The 15,265-nt window shown below is 31.9% G+C and overlaps 1 protein-coding gene and 1 long non-coding RNA gene across 3 annotated transcripts in view; both read left to right on the plus strand.

Annotated features, from left to right (window-relative positions):
• LOC127720208 (uncharacterized) overlaps positions 1-15,059 on the plus strand; it is a 220,975-nt gene extending 205,916 nt beyond the window's left edge. For both annotated transcript variants that reach the window (XM_052226686.1, XM_052226685.1), the window contains exons 9-15: positions 535-667; positions 1,338-1,438; positions 3,588-3,824; positions 6,840-7,074; positions 8,588-8,695; positions 12,961-13,076; positions 14,557-15,059. In XM_052226686.1, coding sequence (XP_052082646.1) covers positions 535-667; positions 1,338-1,438; positions 3,588-3,824; positions 6,840-7,074; positions 8,588-8,695; positions 12,961-13,076; positions 14,557-14,790 — 1,164 coding nt within the window. In that variant the 3' untranslated portion in view covers positions 14,791-15,059. The remainder of the gene's footprint in view (positions 1-534; positions 668-1,337; positions 1,439-3,587; positions 3,825-6,839; positions 7,075-8,587; positions 8,696-12,960; positions 13,077-14,556) is intronic.
• The window catches only part of LOC127720209 (uncharacterized), a 190,474-nt gene extending 175,278 nt beyond the window's left edge, over positions 1-15,196 (plus strand). Inside the window, exon 6 of the long non-coding RNA XR_007990666.1 lies at positions 15,053-15,196. This is a non-coding gene — a long non-coding RNA (uncharacterized LOC127720209). The remainder of the gene's footprint in view (positions 1-15,052) is intronic.
• Positions 15,197-15,265: the final 69 nt, after the last annotated feature.

Below are 15,265 nucleotides of genomic sequence, written 5' to 3' on the forward strand. Positions count from 1 at the left end.
TGAATATCTCCCTTGTACAACATATCCTCTTTGTCAGCATGGTCAGTGACTGTCAATATTTTCCTACCCTTTCCCGTTGTCATGCCTGTTCTTTTACTTCACAGAACCTGCTTATGTTATGTTTTGTTTCATTGCTTCTTCTATTTAATAAGCACGAATTGTCAATCAAAATCAGACAATCATTTTTATTGTAGGCACTTCATAACAAAAATACCAGACACTTAGTATATTGAGATATTGTCTTGTAAGGTATTTGTTTTCGTGGAGTTATATTATAGAAGAAAGATGAAGGATAGGGTAACCAATTGTGATATTTGATTACAATACTAACATATTGTTCGTTGTTGTCTATAAAAATCACAGTATATTTATGTCATTATATTCCTTTAAAAATGAGAACAAAATATATTATCATATAAGGTTAGATTTTTTTATTCTTCATTATTAATAATTTTATAATTTGTATATATATACATAGCAAACTGTTGGTTTTTTTTCATACAAGTGAAGTTTTGAATTTAATTTTGTTTTCAGGTAAATAATTGTCTCGCCAGTGCTATGGTTCCCAACGATAGAACACAGGCTGTTGCAGAAGTAATGATTCTTGAACATAGTGATGAGAAAGACTTGTTCTTCTTTCCAGGATTAAAAGAAGTTCCAATGATTGGTATTGAAAATGTCATTCATATTAAAAAAAAAAAATATTATTCAAACCCATATCATTGAAAAGTAATTTCACCAAACTGCAACATAATGCTTTAATGATACTCATTACACATGATAACACTACATGAACAATACACAAAACATATAAATCTACTATTTTGACAGACGACGGCATGTATTAAATAACCTTCTGGTATATTTTGAATATGTTATTGTCCGTCCCATGATCGTCGTAAAGTGATTTTTTAAAGAATAACTTGCAATAACAGAAACAGCAAACTGGATTGCAAATTTGTAAAGAACAATGTATGTTCTTTGGACATCAATGTATATCGTTTTGACTACATTTAGCATCATTCACTGTAATTTCTAACATGCTTTTTCAATCTCAGAATGCAATATAGTTGTTTTCATGGTGACAAATGATGTTAGAACAAACGTAGATGGGGTTTCAACAGAAGTGAATGCATTTGCCCAAAAAATTGTAAAGATTTTGTTTTTAAATAATTTATACATAATAATTAAAACAAAATGGAACAGCATACATGTATAGATATTTATAAAACATATTATATAGAAACAATGTACTGAAAAATTATCATGGGTTAGTTTTGATTTGATCATCTTAAATTTTTTGTGTTAACTGCTGATATGTTTACTGTTTCTTTAAGTACCTGATTGGCCAGACGTAACAGCTGGTGAATACACAGTGCAGAAGAAAGATGTCAAAACATCTGAATGGGATTTCTACTATAACAAACAAAATGAAAAGGTATTGAGTGTCATATTAATGCATTATTACAAAATGTATCTTATTAGACCTTAGTTGCCAATTCAAACAAAAACCTGCAATTATTTAATCATAAACAATAGTTTACCTGTTGTTTCCCAAATCCAACAGTACAATCATTGTCTTGGACGAAAAAAAGAAATTGAATAATAGAAATGATGAAATAATTCAAACAAACAACCCTCTAAAATAGTGAACGACCTGCTCAATGGTTCTACCATTGATATTTGTCCGATTTTGCTACAGTCCAGGCCACATTTTTATCCCTTTTTAATATCAAATGAAATGAATAGAACCACATCTTGTTGTAGTTGATTTCCGATTCAACATCGCTACTTTGACATATTTTAACTTCTGCTTTGTTTGATTAAGAAAATCTCTTTTGGAATTGTGACATACTTTTCCTTTGAGTGGTGTTACTCGTGTTCTGGTAATAATTTATTCTAATGATTAATTGATTGTTGGTTGCTTAACGTCCAGTGGCAAATATTTCATGTATGTTCAGGACGAGAACAAATTAACAATACATACAATAGGTAGGTCCTGTAATAGAGGCCGTCCTGGATGAAGGTCGGGGAAATTTGGGCTGACACGGGAAAATGATGGTATATTGGATAGGGACAGAAATATCGCCTTGCAACAGACCACCTACGGATCCCTCAAAGAGTTGTTGCAACGTGGCACTCTCTTTACACGAGGCATCGGATGTGACGTCCCCATTCTGTCCGGACGTGGCTGCGAACTTGTACATCCCGCACAGTCAAATGAACGCCCCTCTTTGTCGAGGGTTTTACTGCCGGTCGGAGGAAGACCAATGATGACCATATTTCTATTCTCCAGTCACCCTTGGATTTTTTTTGTATTTTATTTATTTTAATATAAATATATATGAATATAGTATTCTATAAAATAAACAAGATCACTCAGCAGATAAAATTGAAAATAAATGGTGAATGCAGTTCCTTGTTCTAATACTAAGCTGATAACCCTGTTATATGTATGAGTGGAATTGCATAATCAGCTTATAACACTCCTCTAGTTTTATGTGACAAAGATAAGATTCTTGTAAATATTCCAGCCTGTTTATGCCCCGGTTTACTGACCATAGAAAAGAAATAATATGAAACCAGTCCATTCTTATGTTAAAGTTAGTGGTCAAGGTAGTTAACAATGAAAAGTTAACAATGAAGTTGTGACCAATCAACTGGAAAGTTAGAACATTACATTGTGTATTTTGATTCGATTTTTTATATGTTATGCCATATAACGGTTTTTACTATAATTATAACATGGAAATATGATAATGCGAGTGGAGCAGGTTAGCATATGAGCACATAATTATGTTTTGATAAGTTTTAAAAAAATATATCGATTTATGGTGCTGCTTAAACACAGATTTGACAAAAATTATCTTCGTTTTACTACTGAATCCATTAAGTTTCCGTGCACTTCACACATATTTATGGCATAATCTCAACCATTTTCGTCAAAAATTTCATCTGTAAGATCAAATACTTAATATACTTAATCCAAAAAGGATTCGAAAGTAGTGAACGTTCTGTTTTGTAGTTTTCAACCTAACTTGTATTAAACTTATATAATTTATCACATTGCAATTTTCTATCAAAATGTTAAATATGCATTGAATAAGTGGTATGTTTTACTACAATGTCAAAGTCTTTAATGTTTGAAAAAATGGAAATGGTGGTAATGTGGCCAATGGTATAACTTAGCAGAACTTCTTGTAAAGGACTACCCTTTTAGTTATCAAATGTCCATATATTAAGAGAGTTTGTTCATTTTTATTGAAAATGTGCAGCTTACTGGGTTTTGATATTTTTCATTTGTTTCCAATGATAGTATTAATTAAGTCACTGTTGATTTTGGCAACATTTTTGGTACTGAACTACTCTATAGTCTAAACACTCAATTTTCAAAATATAAAGACTGTTTATGATATTCATATTGTTTACACATTTGGAGACCTAGTGGAGATTTGCATGGAGGTGTCAATTTTCAGCAGCCTCCTTATTCGTTGGTAGTCCAACAGTTTAAACCCACTGCCTTGTGGATTAGTATTAAAAATGTGCAACTCACGTCAAACACTAATTGAACCGTAACTGTTTTGAAGATTTACTCAATGAAAAGTGCAAACAGAGGGAAGTTTATTTTGATATCTAATGCTCAGTGTATACCATGTCTAGACAGCCAGAACGAACAAGACAAGAAGAAGGCGAAGAGATGTGAAGAGAGATATTCAGAATGTATCATGAATTCAGACTTTGATAAATCCAACATGAGTCAGCTATTGAAATACATGGGATATGATTTCAAAGGTGGCGACCAGGTTAAGAACTTAACAAAAGAGGTATATCATTACAATTATTTTTTTTAATTTTACCTTACTGTTTATCGAGCGCCGCTGACGAGTCTAATGAAGACGAAACGCGCGTTTGGCGTACCAAATCATAAGCTCGGTATGGTTGATGCAACTGATGGTGGAACTTTCGTTCCAAGGTATCACCAGCCCAGTAGTTAACTTTTCTATGACGACGTTAAATATCATTGATATGTTCATTTTCTGTATATTCACTGAATATAAAATATTGAACTATTTGAACCTCTTAGGTTTTTCTTACTTTCTAAATTGTCATACTCGTATTTTGCACAACTTTTCAGAATTTTTGGATTTCAGTGCTCTTCAACTTTGTATTTTATTTAGCATTACAACTTTACTTTTTTTTCATTCTAGCGCAACTGATGAGTTATGTAGGCAAAACGTACGTCCGAAGTACGAAATTGTAAGGGTGGAATTTTAATGAGTTTATATTTTAATTTGATTTGATTAGAATACACATGTGTGCCGTTATGTGGTGTTGACCATAAAGTACTGTCATTTTAATTTGTCCCACTTTGAGCTTCGAGCATTTGTTGAACTATTGTTGTGTGAAAGCAACACCACCCAGACCGTTATACAAAAATATCTTTTATTTAGGTAGGATTGATTGACATTATTAGACAATCATTTCGATCATACTAATTTTACGAAGTTTGTGGGACTTTAACAACTTATGGAATATAGTGAAAATAACACTTTGTGAATGCAACTCCTCTGAGACCAAAAAGATCTCATACTTGTCACTGTTGTTTGCGATCATTTGTATTTCACCATATACAGTGTAGTTCCGCTATATTAATTTGACCGTTTTACAGTAGAAATGGGACTTTGTTGGACTTTGAACACTTGTTGAAGTGTTTTAACAACAACACCTTGTGAACGCAATTCCTCAGAGACGGTTTTATAGAAAGCTATTATACCAGATACTTTTGATTGCAATCATGTGCAGTAACGATATTATACCGTCCATTTTATCTGACCATTTTAACGAGAGTGTTTGGACTTTCACTATTGCTTGGAGTATTGTAATAGTGTCACCTAGTGACGCAATACATTTAAGACCATTTTATAGAAAGCTTAAGCTCTCTACTTGGTTGGTAGCCATCATGAGCAGATTACGACACTATACCGTCATTTGTATTTGGCAATTTGTATTGAAGTAGGGGACTATATTTTGACTATTGTACCACAACTACACAATGTGACACTCAATTTTATTCCCTACTTATCAGGCGCGGGTGACATTTTGCTACGACATAACAATCTTGTGTTTCTGTATATCGAATTTAATCAAAAACTGATGTTACTCCCTAAAAACAATTTTATTTTTTGCAACTATCATGAAAATAAAGTCGAACGCTAGAAAAAATTATTTCGCCTTTGAAAAAAGTTTAAAAAAAAGTTTGTTTTTTCTATCGCTCACTGCCCTTTTCAAAGGAAGAAGTTCGAAAGAACTGGCAATTAATTCGATATTGCCTAATGATTAAATGTTTAATTGATAGGGTTCAAGTGACCACGACCTCATTTTCATGGTTGAATGGTCTACGGGAAGTTTAAGTTGTGATAATAAGGCCATTTTGTTAGATACTATACGTAAACGTGGACAAAATTATATATATATATATATTTGATGATTATAAAAAAGAACATGTCTGTTTGACTGAGGTCATTTTACCAAATTTCATGTTTCATTGATCAAATATACAAAAATAAGAGGATACCCATGGTGAGACCTTGATCTAAACAAAATTAATGTTATCAATAACACAGGAGAGCCATTTCAGTGTGCAGTTTTGCTTTTAGTGTATAAAAATTAAATAATCAACAATCCTTCAGATTCTTTTTAAGATGAAATTTCTTTTCATGGGGTCTTAACTTTTGCTCCAAAATTAGAAAATAATTGTGCATGATTGGACAACAACAATTAAATGATATGTGAATGTTTTGTGGCACATGTATACCGGAATTCCACAGATTCAACTTTAATCTGTTGGACAAGATAATATAATATTCTGAAGAAAAAAAACACAGGAAAAATCAGGGATCAAATGATTTTCAAAAATACTATATAATAGAAAGTTTATCAACTTAAATTTTGTGATCATCTGAAATGTTTACACATGAATATTTTAAGTCTTGGTCAGAGTTTAAATTATTTTCTAAATATTGTATGCAATAAAAGAGGGGCAAAAAATACCAGAGGGACATTCAAAGTCATATGTTGAAAATAAACTGACAACGCCATGGCTAAAAAAGAAAAAGACAAACAGACAAACAATAGTACACAAAACACAACATAGAAAACTAAAGACTGAACACGAACCCCACCAAAAACTGGGTGTGATCTTAGGTGCTCCGGAAGGGTAAGCAGATCCTGCTCCACATAACTCATACTGTTCAGACATTACACTTGAATCAATCCACTACTGTTTGGTCTCTTTTCAGACAAATCCGTTTTTATAAACTGGTAAATAGCAGCTAAACAGACTGAGCAGATCATACCTCACTGCAATCTTAGACTAAACTAAATTTGCAGCAGGGAATAGTTCTGAACAAGTATTAGAGCTTTACTGTTTAGAAATGTTAGATTGATCTTAACCAAAATGGAGTTTTCATTCATTGTTTGTATTTTACAATTCACGTTTTAAGTAATAGATAAATTTTCTTGTCACTTTTTTAGGAAACCTTACACTACTGAATGTTAAAACATGCTGCACAAATTAACTCTTTTGACACTACTCTTTCTGAAACTAAATAATATATCCTGTGTTTACGGATCTTTATAAATCCACCATTTTCTACATAAGGAAATGCCTGCACCAAGTCAGGAATATTCCAGTTGTTTTCCATTCGTTTGATGTGTTTGAGTTTTTAATTTTGCCATTTGATAAGGGACTTTCCATTTTGAATTTCTTTGGAGTTCGGTATGTTTTATCTATTCAATTATATTTAAAATAATTTATTTAAAGATTTCTAATTTTGCAGGAAATCAAAGAGTTCTTAAAAACGAAATTAATGGAGATCGACAGTGATGCGTCTTCCCAGTATGATAGCCTGGTTATATTGTTTTTGTCTGGGGAAGTAAAGTGCGAAGCTGCAAAGATTTACGACAAAGATGGAGTCTTTCTTCCCAGGAGTGAAATTTTAGACATCATTAAAGAATGTAAACATTTCAAAGGGAAACCAAAAGTTATATTTGTTCAAACCTACAGTTTCCAAGGTACTATCTTTGTAATACTTCTTTAAATAATGACAAGTATAAGCTTTTAATACCCTTGCGATAACAAAAATGTCTTGGTTGAAGCTTTTTATACAAAGATATATTTTGGATTTGATTAGATAGGCTTAACTAGTATATAGATAAATATACAGACACTTTTTTATTTGATAAATGGACTTTTAATTAAACGATTTATATTAACACAAATATAAATGTTGTAAATAAGAATAATCTTAGCAACAGGAATAATCTGTAAAAATATAAATAAATTGTTATTCTAGTTGAATAGATGTTATACAAAAATTCAAAGTTATGAAAATAATTTAATGCTTTGAAAACACCTTTTTCTTTGAGTTTATGTTCACAATTCATAATTTTATATTTCACAGACTCCCAAAAAGCTATAGAATTCTGAGTATATGAATGGTTCTCGAATGTAGTGGAAACTCGTGGAATTGCCCCCTTCCCTCTTTTTTTTAAATGTTTTAAGCAATAATATTTAAATAGTTTTTGGATACAGTAATAGTCTGTTCGTCCGATTACACACACCTATTCTCACAGACCGTTTGGCAAAAAGCTTGAATACTTCGTTGGATTATTTTTCATCAAACTCCTTGACCGTACTATACTGTCAGTTAGATTAGACATTTTTTTACTTGAGTTGTGGAACTCGGACTATTTTCTAAATATGATAACACATGGACACTTTATAAACACAACTCCCCGGAGGCATTTTTACATAAAGCTATCATAGTAGGAGTACATGCCATCAGGTCTTATTAACCGTATTATTACTTCATTTAAATCGATCATTTTTACGGGAGTTATGGAACTGATACTGCTCTATATTCCTGTTCTACAGCTGTATACTATAAACACAGTTTTAGCCCTCATTTACGCATCGGAAAAATTCTTTACGTCGTAGAAATATTGTTATATTTTGATGTACATGAAGGATTGTGTAAAGTAAATTATGCAATTTGATTACTTTTTAATATATTTCTTTGATATGTAGTATTCAGTTATTGTGCTATTATTTTCCGGAACTGGTTTCATTGTGTGATAATTATTTTATCTTTTGCAATTTCATTAATAGAGATTGAAAAAGGAGGGGGGATTCTCAGAAAATCACTTGTCGATTGTCGAAGAACATTCATTTACTTCTGGATTCCTTTCTTTTGTGTTGTTGGATTGCTGTATCATTTACACAAACACCTCATGTTCATGCTAAGCATTTTATACAAAACAAGATGATATGTAGAAAGTCTTATAACAACAACACTTTAGGGACTGCTGCAGAAAATGTATTGATCGACATGTTTCGGTGCTTAAGGCACCGTCATCAGGATAAAAACAATACAGAAAATTGCGCCACAATTGAACACAAAAAACAAGATAATGTTATATATAGATTATCTATAGAGCTTTAGTCAAATTACTTTGAAGTGCACCCTGATTAAAAAGGCTATTTATAATAAACCTGTATTTTTAAAGTGGTTATATTTTATTTCAGAAGAAAATGAACCTTTGGATCAAAGAGATTCTACAGCTAATGATATCATCAAGAAAGGTGGGCCAAACACTGATGACATATTTATGGTATCAAGTTACCCAAGAATAGGTAATGATACATATGGGCTAGTACTTCATACGGACAGTAGTTTAAATCAATCATTTTAACTAGCTAGATATTAAGTCATGTAAATTTATAAGTGGACTAATTTGACTTGTTTATGTTTGGATTACCATTCGCCTCCATCTTTTGCTTTACTGAATGTAATAGTCCATTTTGATTTGATATTAAGAATGATAAGTGTTTTTCATAATAATAAAAATGTTGAATAAAGCCATGTTAAATACATGTTCTATCTCGATAAATTAAAAACAGGAGAAAGGGTATCTAATTTTTGCATATATCACTTTGTTGGTGTAAACAAGTTAGATTTAAACCATTCTTTTTATTCCTGTAATTAGATATATAAGAAGTTGTGGTATGAGTTCCAATGAGACAACTCTCCATTCAAGTCACAATTTGTAAAAGTAAACCATTATAGGTAAAAGTACGCCTTCAACACGGAGCCTTGGCTCACTCCGAACAGCAAGCTATAAAGGGCCCAAAAATGACAAGTGTAAGACCATTCAAACAGGAAAAATGTAATGTACAATTTTTTTTAAATGATGCAAAATGTGACAGACAGTAACATGCATTAGTGTCAAAAGCAGTGTATTGATGTTAGGATCTCTTAAATTAATATTGGATGTACATAATAGTATAAACAATTACAAAACCTAAAGGAATTGCATGCTCATCTACTACAAATTGATTAAGACATGGTGCACCGTAAGGTTAAGTGGCATTTGCTATGTATGTAATTCCTGCCGTGTAAATTCGCAATCGGTAAAACCTGTACGAAATGTGACGCCTGGAAATGAGACGGAAACCAGGCGTAGAAATCATACTTTATCCTGGCGTCATTGCAGTGTTTAAGGAATGCATGTCCAGGCGTCAACCAGGCGTAAACCAGGCGGAAACCAAGCGTAACTGAGGCGGAAACCAGGCGTAAAATTAGGCGTAATATTTAAATGAGTACGCCTGGTTGACAAAAAACCAGGCGTAATATGCAAATGAGTACGCCTGGTCAATAAATAAACCAGGCGTAATGTCCTTAATTTAAATCAGTGTATTACCCTAGCTGTGTACTTTGTGTATTTGATATAAACTTGTACTGTTGCTTAAAGTTCTCACTGTTCGACATAAAACTTGAAATATTAACCATTGAAAAAACTATATAAATAAATACATATTAGACAGACACTGGATCAATTAAGTTTAAGTTTAAATAAGAATTATGACATTTAAAATTTCTTGAAATAAAACTAGCATTTTGACTAAGTATAATTTGTTTTGAAAATTAATGTAATTAAAACTAAAAAAATTAATGATAATACTGTAATTGAACTTTTGAAAGATTTAAATGTTATTATCCAAGGATGAGTGTTTCCAGAATTTAAAATTAATGGTAAAAAATAAAAAAATAATAACTTAGTTACTCACATAATTATTATTTACCATGGCCATGTATACTACTTTCCTTTCATTTCACAATTTTCATTCATCAATTTGATTCCATAATTCCAATTTCAAATTCTTTCAAAAAGCACTAAAAAGCTAATTTCCCCTGAATATATCAAGCTGCCATATGTCCAACTCTTGCAAGCTAATACCAGAGAGCCAAATTTTGAAAAAATTTCCCATGATCCTCTAAACAAAGCAGTGTTACGTCCGTAGGAAAATTTACGCCTGGCTTATTTCAATTTACGCTAGGTTTACCACTTTTTTCTACGCCTGTAAATGCTACAAATTTACGTTTCCTGCTCCATTACGCCTTGATCTGGACACGTAACTACCACTTACGCCTTGTTTACGCCAGATTTCTAGGCGTAATACGCCTTATAATTTCGTACGGGAAATGTCATAATAAGGAATAGGAGACAATAGATTAATTTATATATCTTACGACTCTTCTGGGAATTAAGGATCTAAAACCACATGTCGCTTGTCAGTTTAGACACAGATAAGATGTATTGGTCAGCCAATTGGAGATGATATCATTAATACTTATGTAGTGGACATATCATTTGTTCTTCATCTTAACCCTTCTTGTGTCAAGAGTCAGGAGAACACCTTTACACTAGAATATGATTTCTCATTTGTTCTTCATCATAACCCTTCTTGTGTCAAGAGTCAGGAGAACACCTTTATACTAGTATATGTTTTCTCATTTATTCTTCGTCATAACTCTTCTGTGTCAAGAGTCGGGAGAACACCTTTACACTAGAATATGACTATATTCAGTATGTATACTAAAGAAATTTATCCTGTTGAACTTACTTTAAATAAAGCTAATACTAACAATGACCACTGCCCTTTCCTCGATCTTAATATCTATATCATTAACGGAAAGCTTAATACTAAAATATATGATAAAAGAGATGATTTTTCATTTCCTATCGTTAATTATCCATTTTTAGATGGTGACGTTCCCTTGTCACCATCTTACGGTGTTTATATATCTCAACTTGTACGATTCGCTCGTGTATGTAACAATGTTTTAGATTTTAACGAGAGAAATTTATGTATTACTGAAAGATTATTACACCAGGGTTTTCGATATCACAAACTAGTCAAAACATTTACTAAATTTTATCATCGGTATAAGGACATCATTCGTAAATATAGCTCAACATGCAGACTTCTTATACGTTCAGGTATTTCACATCCAATTTTTTATGGAAATATTCTTTATAAAGCACAAAAATGTCAGTATTCACCTCTGAAACTAACAAAACCTTTAAATAGACTTATTAAGAAGGGATATAGTTACGATACTGTTGTCAGGTCATTAAAGATTGCATATTTTGGCGTTAATATTGATTCACTTATAGGGTCTTTGCATCGGCACTAAACACATTTATTTAAAAACCAGTTGTTGGCATGACACGGGTTATGTTCTTCTCATATATGTTATGATGGTATGATACTAAACCCCTAACGGGAAGGATTGCGCCTGATATTCATATGATGAAGACATAATCTTTCAATCAGTTTAATTGAAGTCTGGAGCTGGCATGTCAGTTAACTGCTAGTAGTCTGTTGTTATTTATGTATTATTGTCATTTTGTTTATTTTCTTTGGTTACATCTTCTGACATCAGACTCGGACTTCTCTTGAACTGAATTTTAATGTGCGTATTGTTATGCGTTTACTTTTCTACATTGGCTAGAGGTATAGGGGAGGGTTGAGATCTCATAAACATGTTTAACCCCGCCGCATTTTTGCGCCTGTCCCAAGTCAGGAGCCTCTAGCCTTTGTTAGTCTTGTATTATTTTTAATTTTAGTTTCTTGTGTACAATTTGGAGTTTAGTATGGCGTTCATTATCACTGAACTAGTATATATATTTGTTTAGGGGCCAGCTGAAGGACGCCTCCGGGTGCGGGAATTTCTCGCTGCATTGAAGACCTGTTGGTGGCCTTCTGCTGTTGTCTGTTCTGTGGTCGGGTTGTTGTCTCTTTGACACATTCCCCATTTCCATTCTCAATTTTATTTACCTTTATACTAATATATGTTTACTCATGTGTTCTTCGTCATAACCCTTCTTGTGCCAAGAGTCAGCTGAACATCTTTATACAAGTATATGTTTTCTCGTTTGTTCTTCATTATAACCCTTCTTGTGTTAAGAGTCAGATGAACATCTTGAAATGAAAAATTGAAATGGTCACATTTATCACGGATGCTAGCTCGAAGTCTTTCATTTGTGTAAGTTTCAAGACTTTGTACAGTTTTGATTTTATCCTTTATTTCAAGTTTACTGTGGAAAATTACTATGGGATATTCAGTGACAGGACATCATTTATATATCCTTTGAAAGTGAAATTAAAGAAGTAAGTAAGTTGAAAGTGCAAGTGGGGCAGGGACACAAATCTTTTAATTGATCAAAGTAGTGAAGATCATAGGGAACAATATACGTTTTGATATCATTTCATAAAACTTTTTATCAAAATTAAATTAAAAATTTTAATTTCTGAACCTGACAATAGATATACAAGTTAAATGATCTCTTTATTTTTTGAATGATCAAGGTTTTTTAGATTTTTTTCTTTTATCTTGATTGGTACTGGAAAATGAAGATTTCTCAATAATTTAAGTTTTGAATAATCTCTTAAAATAATGACATCGATGCCATTAATTACAATTAAGATTGTTTAAAAGTCTGCTATTGTATTACTGCCGACTTTTTCGTTTGGTGATTTATACAAGTAAGTGGCTGATTTTCAGAGATCCACACTTGTTTGCCTAGGCTAATAGTTAGAATTATTCTTTACAGAGCATGGTCCATGGATAATTGGTGAAAAGGTGATTGGATCATACTTCATTCAGGCACTCGCACATGTGTTCAAGAACTTCGCATATAAAAAATCATTTATGGAATTAATGAAAGAGGTATTTAATGATTATAAACCAAATGCTAGAAATATGTAAAAATATCAAATATCATAAAGGTCACTCAGTGTAAATATTTAAAGTACAGGAATGCTGGCAATCATTCGTTTGGGCATTTTATATTGATATTGGAACTGGATAATGGCAGCAAACTAGTTATGCTATTGATTCCATTTATTGCCATTATTCTTATGCTAGCATGACTGAAGCTGTTTGTCCTCCCCGTTGTATGTCTGTCCAATATACATAACATGGTATATGGGTCTCGCGTTTACAGATTTTCAAGGAATAACAGTTATATCATGCAAATCTTTATACCTTTATTATCAATGTTTTATTCGGTTTACCAAAAAGCACAGGTGCTGAGTTAGAAATAGTGCAGTTGCTTACATTTAGAATTATATTACTACGTAACAGTCCATTTATAATGACTTTTCACGTGATACATAGAATCTATAGAATTTTCAGCTTTTTGTTTTACATGGGTCTCATTTTTTTTTTTGCTAAGACGTTTGTTAAGTGGACACAGAACTGATCATATCCTTTTTGTTTTATTAAGATTAATATAATTTAACCACTTGTTAACTTTGCAAAGTTAAGTTATGAAGTGGGAAAGGAACAATAATATACTATAGGCTATATGATGCAAGAACTATTGTGGTGGCATCAGTTGTGTGTTTTGTGCACACTCATTTCATGTTCTGCTTTTATGTTCTTAATGTAATGTTTGCGCACTATATTTAAGCATACCACAGGGGGTTCATATTTGTCTCTCTGATATTTGAATTAATATTGTTTAACTAAATATTAAGTAATAATTATTAAATTAGTTGAATGACTTCTTTTAGTGCAAAGGCTTTCTGGTTGGTTTGTCATATTATATCTGTCTTCTCTTCTGACTTTTTAACTAGCTGTGTAGCTCCTTCGGTAGTCTTTTGATGCCTTGATCTTGTAGGATTTTTAGCGAGCAGTCATTGCCGGTGAAATAGCATGTTATGCACATTTATAACAGATATAGACACAGTATTATCAATATCATTAAAACACAAAATCCAGCATCAGAAAATATAACTATCATTATCATTAAAACAGAAAATCCAGCAGAAGAAAATGATGACCCTAAACTAACTAAAAGGATAAGGAACACTAAATGGAAGGAATTTATTGTTTTTTTAAAGACTTGAATTACTGTCATTTGTTTTATTAGGCTTCGAAACTGTAGAATTATCAGTATATTGCGATAGACTCTTTTTATTATTTGTAATATTCTGATCTCCTTTCATTCCAACAATTGTTCTTTGATATAACTGTTTTCAATCATGTTTTCATAGACATAAATCCGATGCTGAATCCATTGCATTGCAAAATGGGTTGGCAGTATTACAACTCTTGGAAAACCCAAGATGTTTGTAGCTAAGAGTAATACTAGTTCTTTTGCATTAAAAAAAACTCTGGAGTAATTTTCATTTGATCTTTACAGGCGAACATATGTCTGGGCCAAGCTGTGATTCCAAAGCTGACAGACGATGGAAAAAACAGTGGGACGGTAGAGAAAAAACCTGTTGCACAAATTGTCTTATTAGAATATTCGGAAGGGAAAGAACTTTACTTTTTTCCAGGGCTTGAGTTTTCAGCAACAGATTTTATAGGCGTCGAACCTGTAAATTTTTCTGCTTCAATGACTGGGAAACCAGTTTCTACAGTATCAAATTAAAGTTACTCTATAAGCTACACTTCATGCGGTTAAAATATGTTATGTTAGAAAATATCGCTTCTTGACTAAATAACGCTTACTTTTATTGGCATCTTGTATGAGATAAACGATAACAATTTAGTAGATTATGTATGATAAGTGCTATTATTTATAATAATATAATAGCATAATAATTATAATTATAATAATAGTAGTGATAATGAATTATTTGTTCAAAGAATAAATAAACACAGTTAGTTACAACAAACTAATCTTTCCTGAGGCTATCACACGCAATACAATTATAACAGATATTGACACATAGTTAATTTACCATCAAGTAGTTCAATGTATCAATATAAAACATTAAACATTTAAAGAGGAACATGTAGTAAAATATAAACAAAATATAATATACAACTTGAACATGCATGGCAAAATCATTAACACACATTATTCATCCCTTTCATCAGTATACTTCACTGGTAAATAAATA

This window comes from Mytilus californianus, unplaced genomic scaffold, assembly GCF_021869535.1.
Source record: "Mytilus californianus isolate M0D057914Y unplaced genomic scaffold, xbMytCali1.0.p SCAF_11, whole genome shotgun sequence".
Classification (NCBI taxonomy): domain Eukaryota; kingdom Metazoa; phylum Mollusca; class Bivalvia; order Mytilida; family Mytilidae; genus Mytilus; species Mytilus californianus.